Genomic DNA, 14,889 nt, shown 5'->3' with positions numbered 1-14,889 from the left:
GTGTAATAGATCAAAGCATCAACAAGTAGGCAAGGCGTCAGGGTATTTGCTTGGCTAATAGAGATAATGACTTATGGGCCATATAGTTTATCAGATCAAAATCAGACCATTGTTGTATATGGTCTAATAGTATAATAATAATAATAATAATAATAATAATAATAATAATAATAATAATAACAACAATAATAATAATATTAATGCACGGTTTGGTTATGTTTTAATTATTCTATTGTGGATGAGTTTTGAATGTGTTGTGCATGTATTTTTTCCCACTTAATTCAAGGCGAGTGTGTAACAAGATGCCTACTCTCACTCCATAAATTTGTGTGGAATGGGAAATAGGCATTTCAAAGCCAATAAAAGCCACCACATCAAATAAAACATCGCGGATCAAAAGAACCAACGCATGGACATTTTTTCCCTCTATAAATTAAAATGGGGTAGTCTGCCACGCTTGATCATGACTCGAGTCCCTGCCCACCGCTGCGATTGGCTGGAGGGACAGGCAAGGGGGGAAAGTTTGAATAAAATTCAGGAGCATGGCACGAGTGTTGTCATTCCGCAGCCTGCATGCTTTGCTCAACAGTAGCCTATACTTGTATTGTGTGTACACATTGTAGCTGTGTGTGTGTGTATGTGTGTGTGTCACCCACCAGTCACAAGAATAGCTTACTTGGAAACGCTCTACCCAGGGAAGACAACTGGAGAATTTATGGTCGGTCGGACTGAAGTGAGAGAGGGACCTTTGATTTAAACTCATGCGTTTTTGGAACAAGTGCCAAGTTTCTGGCGTCTCCAAAAAGTGTGCGTAATTGATGTTTCCTTCTGCCTTCCATCTCTAAAAAAAAACAGCCGCACGTTTTCACCGAAGAAAGACTTCATATTTTTTGGAGCCACCGAGGAGGACATCTTTAAATCAATCAAAAACCCTAAATCTTTAAACATTTTGTTCCGGGGGGAGAGAAGATGACAGCGATCAGAATGATTCCATGTGCTGTGCTGCTGCTGGTGCTCTCGCTGCAGTCCGGACTAGTCCTTTGCGCACGGAGGTTCCGAGGCGGTCGCAACCCGCAACCGCGGCGGTCGCCTCCCTCTCCCACATACCGGGAGCGGGGCGACACCACGGAGAGTTTCCCTCTGGATTTCACGGCCGTGGAGGAGAACATGGACAACTTCATGACACAAGTGAAGAACCTGGCGCAGTCCCTCTACCCGTGCTCGGCGCAGAAGCTCGATTACGACATGAAGCTGAACTTTTTGGAGAATACGTCGGTCACGTGCAACGACGGCAGCCCCGCAGGGTATGTATGTACACACAAACAACACTATAATCCATGTTTGTGTTTATTTCATCGCGACAGAGACGCAGAGTAACGTGGAGAACCAAATGGAACAGTATAAAGTGTCCATTTGGTTCCATTTACGCGCTCGCGCTTTATTATTGTGCATCTTTAGCCAACACCTGCCCTGCGGGGAACCACTACACACTGTGCACAAATTATTCTTCTGTTTTGGGTCTTAGCACCAGTCCATTACCAACTTTATATATTTTAGGCCTGCGTGATGCTTAAAATAGGGTAAATGCGTAAAAACAAGGTTGGGAGGGGAATAAAGAGCAGCGCTGCGTTCTGTTCCCGAAGAGGCTACGCTTGATTCGGGATACAGACAGCTGCTTTGCGTCAGTGAAGCGTGAAATATGTGGCGAGCCACATGGCCGATGCTTCATTTCCTTTGCTTCAAATTAGAATGCAGGGTTTGCTTTGGAGATCGTTTTAGATATGGGCTATGTTTTAGTCTCTCTCTCTCTCTCTCTCTCTCTCTCTCTCTCTCTCTCTCTCTCTCTCTCTCTCTCTCTCTAATGTATGTGTAATGTATGTCTTTCTCCTGACCTTGATAAACTGGATGGAGATTTTATGCTCTGATTTGATTTAATGAGTAACCCCCGCCCCCTTACATTGTAGAGACTTTCAAAGTGTGTTATGAATACATTTTTTTATTTTTATTATTATTATTAGCCATACAGTTACATTAAATTCTGGGAGTAATCTTGGCCGAGTTTGACATTCTTCACTGTATAATAGCTAATTGTATTTTACTTGCTGCATTGCTTTGACATCTCTTCTTGACAATGTCATTAAGTACAAATGCATTTGGCAGTGAGGAGGCCTACTTAAGAGGGATAAACCATATGACACTAAAAGCATTTTAATATCAGACAGATACTGTCTCTCATATTGTGTAATAATGAAGACAAACAGATGAATAGACAATGGTCACTTGGTGTGTAGTCTCTGGAGCATTTGTACCCATTTGTTTGCTGTGAATCACCAGCTAATCCATTAATCCAAATTATATTGATGTCCAAATTATGCTGACCAAATTCAATTAAGGCATGAGAGTGTTTAACTACTTCTAAGCAACTTAAAGGCACATTTCTTCCTGTGGAAGGTGGTACTATGTCACTGACGGTTGTTGTTGTTATTCCACGTGCATGTCTTTCCGCGGTGCATATACTTTAAGGGTATTTTAGGATTTCTGCTTGTGTGAGAAACTATACTACATTGTGTATTAGTTGGATAAAGTTTACAAGGTGGGTCCCCATGGAAAGGCAAGGGCCACATAAATTGCCAAAAATGACGCAGTATTGGTAATACATGTTTTCACTTTGTTTAGCACTAATTTGCTATGACTGATGCACAATGTAGGCCTATTATTTACATTCACTGAGTCCTACAGTACAATCCTCTGTATTAACTTCCATTTGGTTAGATTTGCACACTCAGAGTTAAATTAACACAGTGTTATATATATATCACTGTTTGCGTTGCATGTGGCATACCATATTACCAGGATGACTTTGTGTCTGCCTTTGCACCTAATGCTGTTGCATTAGGACTTATCGCAGGCCTGTTCAATGAAGGCCAGGGTTGTCCTCTTGATACTGTGTATAGATTGCTTGATGGATTTATTATCCTGTCTAATTCCTGTGTTAAACCTTAACGTGCCTGATGGAGAGAGTGGGTACACTGGAGTTGTAAAGCTCTTAGCTCATTCAGAAAGGCGGCATGGGACAAAGTACTGGGGACGATTGTTGGCAGATGGCCCTTTCAGTTATTAACAGACAAGATAATGCTAGCCCATTCAGCTACTGTAGGCAGTAGGCATGTCCTGCTAACGTACAATAGTGACAATTTCACAGTTGGCCCAATTGTACATACTGTCTGTTACTGTATATGACAATAATTTAACTATATGGAATTTAAAATGACATGAGTGAGAACCTTCACTTGTTAAAGTGGCACTCTATTCAAAGGTTTTACCATATCTTAAGACATATATAGACAAATGGACCATTTCCTTGTTTAATGGTTTTATTTTTAGATGTACTTTTTTGTTTACATTTTCTACAAATTCATTAACATGTTACCTGAATCAATTCGGGTAACATTTTTGCATGGTTAATACGTCGAAGACGTTTGAATATTCTTTTTATGTTTGTTTATGTATTCATTTCATCAAGGGGCTATTTTTGACAAGACCTTTCAAACCAATCTGCTCATTCAAATGCTGTGCAAATGATACAGCATTTCGTGTGTTGTGATTAACTACCTCAACAAGTCTCTGTGCATTGTTTCTATTTCAAGCAAGTCTCAGTCTGCACATACTGTAGATTTGAAATGAACGGAGTCCAATGGCTTCCCTGAATCAAACAAACCATGGTATGCTTTGGCAAATGATCGGCAGTAATGTCAAGTGTGAGTAGTAGAAGATGGGTTAAACATTGCCAGACCACCGGTATGGTCATTTTACAGTAATCTTAGAGGCCTGAGCCAGTATCGCGCCCTTATGGTTTGGTTTGCTACCAAGCCTGCTCTCACTATTCAACTCTCTCTGGAAGCTAAGTGCACTCTCCTCAGCCTGCTCTTAATAACATTAGACATTAAATGCAGCCTGCCAGAGCATGATTCAGTGTCTGAGCAAATGATGCAAAGCCTTCACCCATTGTGTTTTTCTTTGATGCTGCCGCAATGTATTTGGCCTCCATCACAGCAGTTTAGTCATTTTGCCGGGTTTGATATATACTGTACAATATGAATTATAATGATTGATTAACAGACACAAACCTTCTCAGTGCAGTGTATCTATTCTGTTCTGATCGAACCATTGTTCCATTGTTGCACCTTGTTTTCATTCTTACACTGATTTTATCCAGGTTGTGTATGCGGACATTGTTGGACAATGAGCTCAGAGAAACGGTAGAAGATAGGATGTAGGGGTCTACATTACTTCCTACCGCCACACATACTATAGGTGTGAGGACTAGCGCCACGCCATGGCGTCTCCGTGCACGATAGGGGCCAGGAAGGAAGTCCTCTATCTACCGTTTTCATCACTCACAGGATTGTTTATGTAGGCTGCCTTCTACCTGATGATTCTTCTGTACCCTGTTTACCCTCCAAAAAATAGCTGTTCCTCCGTTTTGCCAACTTGCAGAGATAAAGGTCCACACTGTAACAAGTCATCATTTTAGATGCCGGTGAAGATAAAGAGTGATCCTGATGTCAGGCATGTTCACGCTTAGATACATCCTATGAGGGCATAAGAGGGTCAATAAGGGTGTTAAGTCAACTGTCAAGTATTTATGCTTCTCTTATCTCATCCCTTTCTTTTTGAGCAGGTGCACTGAATGTGCTCTGCTACTGGTCACACTGCCATGTTATGTTTACTCTTGTTGGGCATGGCCAAAATGAAACACATTCATAGGGTGACATTATGTTGTTTTACGCTGTTTTGTTCTGATTCTATCTCTATTGTTTCTTTAAGGTATTATCTGAAAGAATCCAGAGGAAGCAGGCGGTGGTTGATATTCCTTGAGGGTAAGTAATCACCATTTAATCAGTCCTCCCTTATCTTATCTTCTTCAGGGTTAGGGTCCATTTGGCTTGACTTACTCTTACAGTAGTTCCCCGCTGGTGTCATGTGCCGGTGTCGCACGCCGAAAGTAGCAGATCTACGATCTTGTGTCGCATCGTGACATGTTGTGAGTGTGTAGATCGGCTATTTTAAGAGCATTTCTGGCTTCACCTGGTGCAAGGTTTACATTGAAAGTGAGAAATAACACATGTTTTGTTTTGTTTTTTGTTTGCTTGCTCCGTCAAGGTGGCTGGTACTGCTTCAACAAAGAGAACTGCGACAGCCGCTATGAGACCATGAGGAGGCTAATGAGTTCGTCCAAGTGGGCCCAAACCAAAACAGGTCAGCCCCTGCTGGAGACGGCTAGACTGCCGCACTGTTAGCACACACGCCGCCGTCAGCACCTTGCATGCGGTGCAACGCTTTGGACTGTAGCCTGTAGCCTGTAGACTGTAGCAGGCAGGCAGAGGCAGTCGGTCGGTCTCGCTTGGCTCCCGTCGCACAAAAACGAACAAAGTACAGAGAGGCCCACTGTGAAGTTTGCCGTAATGAGAAGGATCGGATGTATCTATGCTTATCTGCTGTGTTATTGAGAGCGACACCCAGTCATGATGTAGCAGCAGCACGGGCCTACCTGGCGCCCGCTTGCTGCAGGAGCGGAGACACCTCCCTCTCTCATTGTGGTGTAATAACTATAATCCATGTGGCGATGATGAGGAAGATGGGGATGTGTCTGGGAGTGGCGGAATGGCTTAATGATACATGTTCTCCATTGCCTTGTTGTTGGTCGTCTCTGCAGGCACGGGGATCCTGTCTCCACTGCCTGAGGAGAACCCTCACTGGTGGAACGCCAACATGGTGTAAGTTTGCCCTTTGTGAGCGTGTGTGTGTGTGTGTGTGTGTGTGTGTGTGTGTGATAGCACTCGAGTGCATAATGACAGCGTGCAGTTTTAACATCCTGCAGCTTTGTAATTATAAACATGTTAAGAGGCCTTTAACATATGATATTATGTTGTGCTGGGTTGTTGTTGCAGGTTCGTCCCCTACTGCTCCAGTGATGTGTGGAGTGGAGCTACAGCCAAAATGGACCAGAGTAAGCCCTCAGTAAATAAACATAAAATTACATCTTTGGTTCCTGCCGCTTACATCAGCATGGTTGTTGCACAGTGCTGGCATGGAGGGAGGGGTTTCCTTAGACCTTTCCATGCCAAGGAAGGAACCCCAAATAGCCATAGTTGCTGTGGCCCCCTTATTGCGAAATGGCGTTAAAAAAATATATAATAGGTCATTCTAGGTTATATTATAGGTTCATTCTGCAAAAACAGCTGATCTGCAAGCTCATTGCAATGTGTTAAAAATAGGGACTCAAATTGAAAAATCAATTATTATGTCTATTGTCCTGAATTATTCCTCTCTTATCCAATTAGCCCATTGCTAAATCCCACCCCAAAAAGCGATAGTCCAATGCCAATCCAAATAGTTTAGCAACTGTTGCTATGCAGGTCAAGCTTTCGCCACCTCATACAGTAGCTGTCAATGTTATTTTGCATGGCTGTGTTGTTGAACATATATACGGCGAGAACGTTACACGACTGACCCAACCAGGTGACAATAATACTAATGAGCGTAGTCTTACCGTGCAACATGAAAACTCCTGTCGGATGGTTGTTAAACGTTGATTTCTCCCTCTGTCAATTCCTGGTATTTCTAGTTAATTTAAATAATGTCATGCAAATTTGTCCAGTGCCTAGTGCAGGCCTACTGCAGGCCTGGTTGATTAGAAATGATGGGAGAAAACCTGTCATTTAACATGCATCTCTATGGGGGAGAAGGACAGCTTGCCCTGTCTCCTCGCTGCTAACGTGCCTATTGGACAAGGACGGGTTGGGTTGGCGGCCCCCACTTTGAGAACCTGTGTGTAAGCATCTCTTTTCCCTGTTTGCAGGTGGCTATGCGTTTATGGGCTCGCTGATCATTCAAGAAGTCGTGAAGGACCTGCTTACTAAAGGCCTGGACAACGCCAAGGTCCTTCTGCTAGCAGGAAGCAGGTTTGTTTGTGTGTTGTGTACCATTTTCACCATGAATTCAAACGCATGAATAAACCATGTTGTATTTGGTATTGTTGCTCATGTGTTTGTGTGCATCCGATCTGTCCTGCAGTGCGGGCGGTACTGGCGTCCTGCTGAATGTGGACCGTGTAGCTGACCTGCTGGAGGGTCTGGGCCACACTGCCATTCAGGTGCGGGGCCTGTCCGACTCTGGCTGGTTCTTGGACAACAAACAGTACCACTGCACTGACTGTGTCGACACTGTCAACTGTTCCCCGACCGAGACCATCAAGAGAGGCATCAAGTAAGAGAGCCTTTGAACCTGTTCTGTGGAACACTAAAGGTCATTTAGTGTCTAGTCTTTTTCCACATCATTGTGGAACATGAATGGATAACTCATTTGTTTTTGTGGCAACATGCTTTTTATTTATTTTTACCGTCGTGAACATGAATATGAATGAAATCACATGTATGTGCACACATCGTGAACTAGAAACTCTTTGAAAAGTTCAACTTCATCACCGGCCAGTAACCACAGCGTCGTGACATTCACGTATGATCTTCTTGCGGTTGTGAATACGCCAAACACAATATATCTACCTATTATATATGACCCCACATTTGGGCAAGGTTTCAGTTTGATCATATTTGCTTTACATTATAAAATGTGGCACTGATGGGTCCAGCAGGTTGCGAGATTAGCTCAGGGACATACCGACAAACAGACCTATTTGTAAACAGCTAGCATGTAAAAATGTCTTCATCAGCGCTCACAGGAATGGTCCTCATTTTGGTTCTGTTTACAACGGATGGACCACACAAACATTGTGCCCTGACCTCTGACCTTTTCCCATCAGGTACTGGGGAGGGGTTGTGCCTGAGAAGTGCAAACAGACCCATGAAGGAGAGGAGTGGAACTGCTTCTTTGGATATAGAGTTTTCCCATCAATAAAAAGTGAGCTTTGAGGTGGCACGTGTTTTACTATATTATACTGTATAGTATGCTATGCATGTGCATATGGAAAACCATTGCAAGTCAAATTGTACATACTGTAAGGGTTTCCATGCGTGCGTGTGTGTGCGTGCCGTGCATGCTTGTGTGTGTGTGTGTGTGTGTGTGTGTGTGTGTGTGTGTGTGCTTGTGGCTGCACAACTTACACAAGTATAGTAGGAATTGAAAAATAGGCATTGTGAGAACAATCCTCACAATGCAAGAGAAATGCTGTTTGATGGATACAAAAATATTTTTACAGTTAGATCCCTAACCTAACATCTGGAGGTTATATGTTATGCCTGTTTCGCTCACCGCTCAAATGTGGATAATAATGTATAGTAATGCAAACGTGCGTGCGTGCGTGCGTACATGTGTGTGTGTATTGACCACCTGCATGTAAATTGTGTGCAGGCCCTGTGTTTGTGGTCCAGTGGTTGTTTGACGAGGCTCAGTTGACGGTGGACAACATCCAGCTGACGGGTCAGCCCGTGCAGGAAGGCCAGTGGCGCTACATCCAGAACCTGGGCATCGAGCTGAGGAACACTCTCAAGGACGTCCCGTAAGCAACGCACCACTGCATGCACTGTGGCCAGGGTTTGGCCTCTGAAATACACAACCGGCCCCTTACTTAACCCATTCTGACCTGAGATCAGATTCATACGAGGTTTCCACGGGACACACACTGGTCTGATTAACCCATTCTGACCTGAGATCAGATTCTAAAAATGTCAGTCGTTCTTCGAATTTTTCAAAAATAGCAGACCTACAAGCTCGTATCGCGCCACTCGGTGGCGCGATATGAGCTTGTAGATCTGCTATTTTTCAATAGCTAAAGCATAACATGATGCCAACACCAAAATGGGTGCCCGGTCAGAATGGGTTAAACGTGACTTTGAGAACCAAATGCCTTATTGAACCAATACGGGACACACTTTGTTACTTATACTTGGAAATCAGTCAATGACACACATCTTACTTAGTTCAAACAGCTTATAGACTATAATACCACGTAAACCCTCTAGATTGGTAAACTGGACCTGAGTTGTACCTTTTTTTTGTCTACTCTACACCAATCTCTTTGCCAAATATAAATGATCTATAAGCTCACAACACATCGCATCGGCCAACGTTCCCCCCAGAATATGGATGCTGGCGTTCAAATGGTTATACAGTATATATATACCAGTAAGACACGCTGAGGGCGAGGTCATACTGAAACGACAGGTCTGGGAATGCCCATATTCGGTCTAGAGTTTGAATGGTCTTGATCTTCATATATGGAAATGGCCATATATGGAGTGTGTCACGAGGCGTGATGGACAGACGGCCATATATGGGGGCGTGACATGTCACGAGGCGTGACAGACTGACAGCCATATATGGAGGCGTGACGGACGGACTGACTGACTGACAGGTTTAGCAGGTTTTCATAGTAATCTGTGACCTACAGTCGCAACTAAAACTGTACATATACTGTACAGTGAGTACTTTTTCTGGGTGTCCCTTAATTTTCTTAGCAGTAAGTGTGTCTTTTTAATTACAGCAATTTGGCAACCCTAATTCTAGCTCCACTGTGAAATCCTATTCATTTAATACTAGGTAATACCCCCTAGGTAATACCCCCTTGAGTCTAAAGATTGACTATATTAAGTTCCCTTATATTTTGTGTGTAATTTAACACCAATACAAACTATTGGGGCTCCCCGGTCAACAAAAAAACGGGTTTAAGTGTTTAACATAGAATGCTGTGTGGTTTATTGTATTTTTGTCTTTTTCATTCTACAGGGCTATGTTTGCTCCAGCCTGCTTATCACATGAAGTCATCACCAGAAAGTGAGTGTTTTATTTGCTTTAAAACTCTCCGTGTCACCAGTGTAGAATGTAGATGTTTAGATCAGTGCTTTCTAGCTCTTTCTGGATCAGAGGCCACTTGAAGATCTCCAAAACATTCGCAGCCCACCCATTTAACCATGAAGTGGTCAGATGGGTGGGCAACACAGGTTGGGAATCGCTGGTTTAGTTACGACAAATAACAAATAAACAGAGTATAGGTTAACAGAAACACATTTAAATTATAGTGGGTCAAAAATTTTATCCAGGAAAGAAATACGATTTCTTACAAAGTTGCTAAAATGGAGAGCTTGATGTCTATTATTTTGATTACATTATTTTGGCTATCTGTCATCCACACCCAAAACAAGCACATCATTTTCACAATCTTCTCCACACTGTTCTTTGTAAACCTTTCTTTTCCTCCAAAATGAACTTGACCCAACGGACGTAACATGACTTTTGACATCCTGTGAAAGGGGTCTTCTAGCACAGTGGTTCCCAAAATTGTGGTCCTTGAATGGATTCCAGGGGTCATACGCTAATAATAATATATGTATACCTATTTGATCCTGTGGGGTGAATTCAGTGTTCAGCTTCACCCATGCCCAAGTGGTCAGACCTGAGCACAGGGGGAGCAGTTATGTGTTAAGTGTCTTGCTCAGACACACCTCAACACGAATCAAACTGGCACAATGAAAACAAACACTCTCTTTCCAGGTGCCGGCAGCCTCTCTACCCATTCAGCTATGGCCGCCCCTATGGATCCTCAGCGAAATTAGTTAATTTAGCACTTACACCCTAGTTAATTGTGAACACTAATCGTTTTGGAACAAAATCTTTTCGAATGGGGGCTGCAGCCTAATATGTCCCTATTATTGAGCATGGTTTAATGTTTGTCTTGTCTAGACAAACATTAAAAACGCCATTGACAATGGACAGAGTTTAATGTTTGTTTTGTCTGTCACTGAGCAAATCGGCATATGCATGATGTAAGATGGTAAGGGTTGGTAAAGCGCCCTTCACTTCACACGGGTGTGACGTGAGGGGAGGGTGAGAATTATTATTATTAGTCCTTGACATGAAAATGTTTGAGAACCATGGTTCTTTGAGCTGACAGCGCCCCCTTGTGTTCTGTCCCAGTTACTTGATCGATGTGCAAGTCAATGTCACAGTCTAGGTGGGCACCAAGGAAGAGTGGGCAGTGGACACCTTGGTGTTAAATTGGTTATTCTTTCCAAAATGTTTAAAAATAAAATATTTGGAAAATGTTTTTAAGTAAAGTATAAATAATTACATGATTAGAACATGATTAAACAATTTAAGGTCTAATATTTCTACAATTATTACAAATTGCTACAGTAATTTTGAAGGATACAATTATGTCTGCTAAGGATGTACCGTGCATGTTCACATCAGGTATACTTTTACAATATGTTTCTTTTCCTTTTTTTTTTTACATTGAGCTGCCTAGATGTCCCTAGTGCCCAGACTGCCCACCTATCCTGAATCCGTCAAAGGCAGTATTAAAAGATAGTTGATCTACAAGCTCTCAAAAATCACATTGTGACGTGTTGTGAACTTGTAAATTAAGCTATTTTAGATAAAATAGGTCGGGATTGGCTTATTGTCGGTATCAGCCGACAATAAGTGAGTCTGTCCACGTTACAATGCGGGACCATGGATGCTGAGGTGGAGCGCCACACCTACCATCAGCTCCCAGTATTTACCGCACAACTTGTGACACCCAAGCTGTGCTACTCATACACTGAGTTGGCGGTGCCCGGGATCGAACCCATGAATTTGTGGTCAAAGGCTAGAGCTCTACCAACTGAGCTACCCGGACACGTGAATTTAATACTTTCGGTAAATTGAGGAAAAGTTTTAATAATTATGAAAATGTTTGAGAACCACTGTTCTAGCCTTACATATTGTTTCATTCTGACGGCGCCCTCTTGTGTCCCGTCCCAGTTACTGGATCGACATCCAGGTCAAAGGCACCTCCCTGCCCCGAGCGCTCCACTGCTGGGACCGTAGCCTGCACGACACCAACAGGAACAACAACAAGGCCCCGCCCAAAGGCTGCCCCGTGCATCTGATCGACAGCTGCCCCTGGCCTCACTGCAACCCCACCTGCCCCACCATCCGGGACCAGTTCACGGGACAAGAGATGAACGTCATCCAGTTCCTCATGCACATGGGCTTCGACGTCCAAAAGATGGCCCAGCAGCAAGGCATGGACCCCAGCAAGCTACTGGGCATGCTCAGCAGCGGCAGCTAAAAGGACATTTTCATTAACTCTTCAAGCTTACGCTTGATTTATACGCCGTCGCCGGGTGGGATCGAACGCGTTGCACGCTTGTAGATTGCGTATTTTCGAAGCGAGGCGCAAAGAAGTATAAATCAGGCTTAAGCCCGAATAGTGCTGACTGGTCTCTCTGGCCCGGTCTCCCACACCTGATACCTCCAGCTCATATCGCTCCCCGCACCTTAGCCCATTTCCCTCCTGTCTTCAACTCAGCTCAACCCACCCCTCTGTTTAGTTTGACCCTCAATATCCCTCCCATCTACCCCCATGCTTTACCCAGCTTCTCACAACCCAGTACTGGTGATGATAAGCATAGTACTAGGGGCAACATGCCAACTTGACAAGGCACACCTCTCTGCTACTCTCCTCTTAACTTATCTTTTTGGTTGTAAAAGACAACAACAACAACAAACTAAACACACACACACACACACACACACACACACACACACACACACACAAAGGAACACGAATGTAATCCAGTTTTAAGGATGTTCATTGTTGTTTTTTGTTTGTCTGTTTTTTTATTTTGTTTTGTTGTTTTTACATAACTAACGACAACAATGACTTAAGAATGCTGTCTTTGTTAAGTAGTCACTATAGGGTGTATAAAGTTAAAACATTTTGTTTAAAGGCTGTCTGTTATATTTGGGCTCATTTTACGTTTTGTCACACAGTGGTTTATTTCAAGGAAAGAACGGGCACACAGAAATGAACAAAGCACTGGATTATTAAGGGACAGTAGAGATATTACCTCTAGAGGGCAGTGTGAGACGGCAGAGAGACACAAAGCGGTCTCTTTCTAATCCACTGGTTCCTAATTGTCGGGTCCAGGGCCCACCAAGGGTTTCCAAATGGACCGTTACCAGTCCATTTGTTAAATTAACACACCTTGAAATGAAAAAGGTTGAGAATCATTGAACTAAACATCAACCAGGGACACCAATCTAAACTGTAAACTCCTCTGTGCTTGAAAGTTTACAAATGGAACCAAAATGTTCTACATTTGTACTACGCTCTCTGGAGTTACAGACCCCTAAAAAAGGTCCATTTGGACCACTGTGGTGGTCTCTGGGGCCCGCGTTGAGAGCCAGTGTTCTAATTAATCAACCTATGATGTAACACCAGACTCCATATAAGCTGTTAAGACCAGTCCAACAAAGATCAGTTTGGCTTTCAGTATTTTAATATATTGTGGAAAAAAAGAGAACGAAATCAGCACCCTATATAACTATATTAAGTGGTATATAGTTGATACAGACTTTATTTTCTTGTGATAAATATGGGATAAGAGCAGGTCCCATCTTCCTGCAGTGCTACTGACAGGCGTGCATTCAAATTTAAGAATAGCATATATATTTAATATATATACTAGTGCTGGGCGATACGACTTCAAGTCAATATCACATTTTGTCAAACTTTTGCCTCAATTACGATTAATGAACGATTATAATTATTGAATCGTGAAAATAGCTCTACAAGCTCACAACGTGTATACTATTTTTTTTATTCCGTTGCTGTCGGGCTGAAACCTCTTATCTCCTTTTTGTGTTTTTCCCCCCGTAAATTAACGCACTACTTGATCGTACTACAGCGTCACAAAAACAAGCTTGAAACTCTGAGCTATTTTTCATATTTTTGCATTTGAATCCTGAAAAGTATTAATCGATTATTCGATTAACCTCTGAGCAAGATTAAGTCGTTTATTGGTTCTAAATGCAAGTTTTGAGATATTTTCGTTGAATTGCCCAGCCTGATGTTCACAGTAATTCCACTCTTCACAATCAATGCAAGGTGCATTCAAAGGGAGACAAATATCATGTATTTTATTATTTTTGAGTATTTGTATAGGTTCTTTCAAGTGCAGGTAAGGATCCTATGTTAATTCAACTCGAAGTGTGGAAATGGACCCAAATAACCATCTGGGTCCATTTCTACACTCTGAGTTGAATGAACAGAGGGTTTTACATAATGTGTTCACTATTGTAACTCCCTTCGTTTTTTTCATAATAGAAATCACCTTTTTAATATAATGATGTTGTATGTAATGCTGTCTCATAAATGATGTTTTTAATGGACCTCTGTTTCACATCACACCAGAGAAGAAAAGGTATTACTAATTGTAATTTTATTCTGTAACATATTTTTTAACAGAAAAACTCAAGCTACATTGGTAATTTACATATTTATTTTGTTATGTAAATCATATTTATATAAGTGCTATTTTCACAGAGAAGTGATTCTTTGTAAATTGTAAATATATTGCTGTTTTTGTTTTTTCTCTTTGTGTTGATTGCATGTCTTTGTATCAGACCTAAGAAAAGCCCCATTACAGATATTTCAAGATAAAAACAAAAGTGTTCTTGTTTTTTGTTTGCATCCATCCTTTATACATTTATACAATAAAAATCACACCTGTGTGAAGTGAGCGCTTATCATCATACATCATAGTGCATACCGGTAATCTCATTCCGGCCAATCACAATTTGCATCCTCACTCTATCGTCTTTACTTTTGTCTTCAATGTTTTGCACCCCTTAAAAACAATTGCAGAAATTAAGGTTAACATCCTCCTAGCCCTATATATCTTAAATTTGTGGTTCAAAGTTGGACTTTATTATTACATCTTGTGTACAGGTACATAAGAGTAAGACTTCTTTTTGTTTGGCTTCCTCAAAGATGTTCATGTCAAGGACACCCAAATTAATATTTGGCCCCGGGAGCAGTAGGGTTGGCGCCCCAGCCTTCATCCTCCGTGAGGAGGAAGCCCAAAAACCTTCGATGAGGCCTTT

At 42.2% G+C, this 14,889-nt stretch overlaps 1 protein-coding gene across 1 annotated transcript; it reads left to right on the top strand.

Moving 5' to 3' along the window:
* The first annotated feature begins 577 nt into the window (after positions 1-577).
* On the top strand, positions 578-14,518 carry notum1a (notum, palmitoleoyl-protein carboxylesterase a). The gene is made up of 11 exons (XM_080775377.1): positions 578-1,304; positions 4,828-4,880; positions 5,164-5,259; positions 5,717-5,777; positions 5,952-6,010; positions 6,863-6,965; positions 7,078-7,269; positions 7,823-7,920; positions 8,371-8,518; positions 9,745-9,792; positions 11,761-14,518. Exons 1-11 carry the CDS (start codon positions 970-972, stop codon positions 12,068-12,070), a joined length of 1,503 nt encoding a protein of 500 aa, XP_080631503.1. The 5' UTR covers positions 578-969; the 3' UTR covers positions 12,071-14,518.
* The last annotated feature ends 371 nt before the right edge of the window (positions 14,519-14,889 follow it).

The sequence above is a fragment of the Protomyctophum bolini genome, assembly GCF_963924005.1.
Source record: "Protomyctophum bolini genome assembly, chromosome: 11".
NCBI classification, from domain to species: domain Eukaryota; kingdom Metazoa; phylum Chordata; class Actinopteri; order Myctophiformes; family Myctophidae; genus Protomyctophum; species Protomyctophum bolini.
The sequence above is the reverse complement of the archived record's forward strand: the minus strand, read 5'-3'. Positions and strand labels throughout refer to the sequence as shown.

Excerpts from the sequence above, each read along its gene's own strand:
- notum1a (XM_080775377.1), top strand. The coding sequence starts at position 970 with ATGACAGCGATCAGAATGATTCCATGTGCTGTGCTGCTGCTGGTGCTC. Across the intron at positions 7,921-8,370 it reads AGTTTTCCCATCAATAAAAA|GCCCTGTGTTTGTGGTCCAG; the intron begins GTGAGCTTTGAG and ends AATTGTGTGCAG. Across the intron at positions 8,519-9,744 it reads AACACTCTCAAGGACGTCCC|GGCTATGTTTGCTCCAGCCT; the intron begins GTAAGCAACGCA and ends TTCATTCTACAG.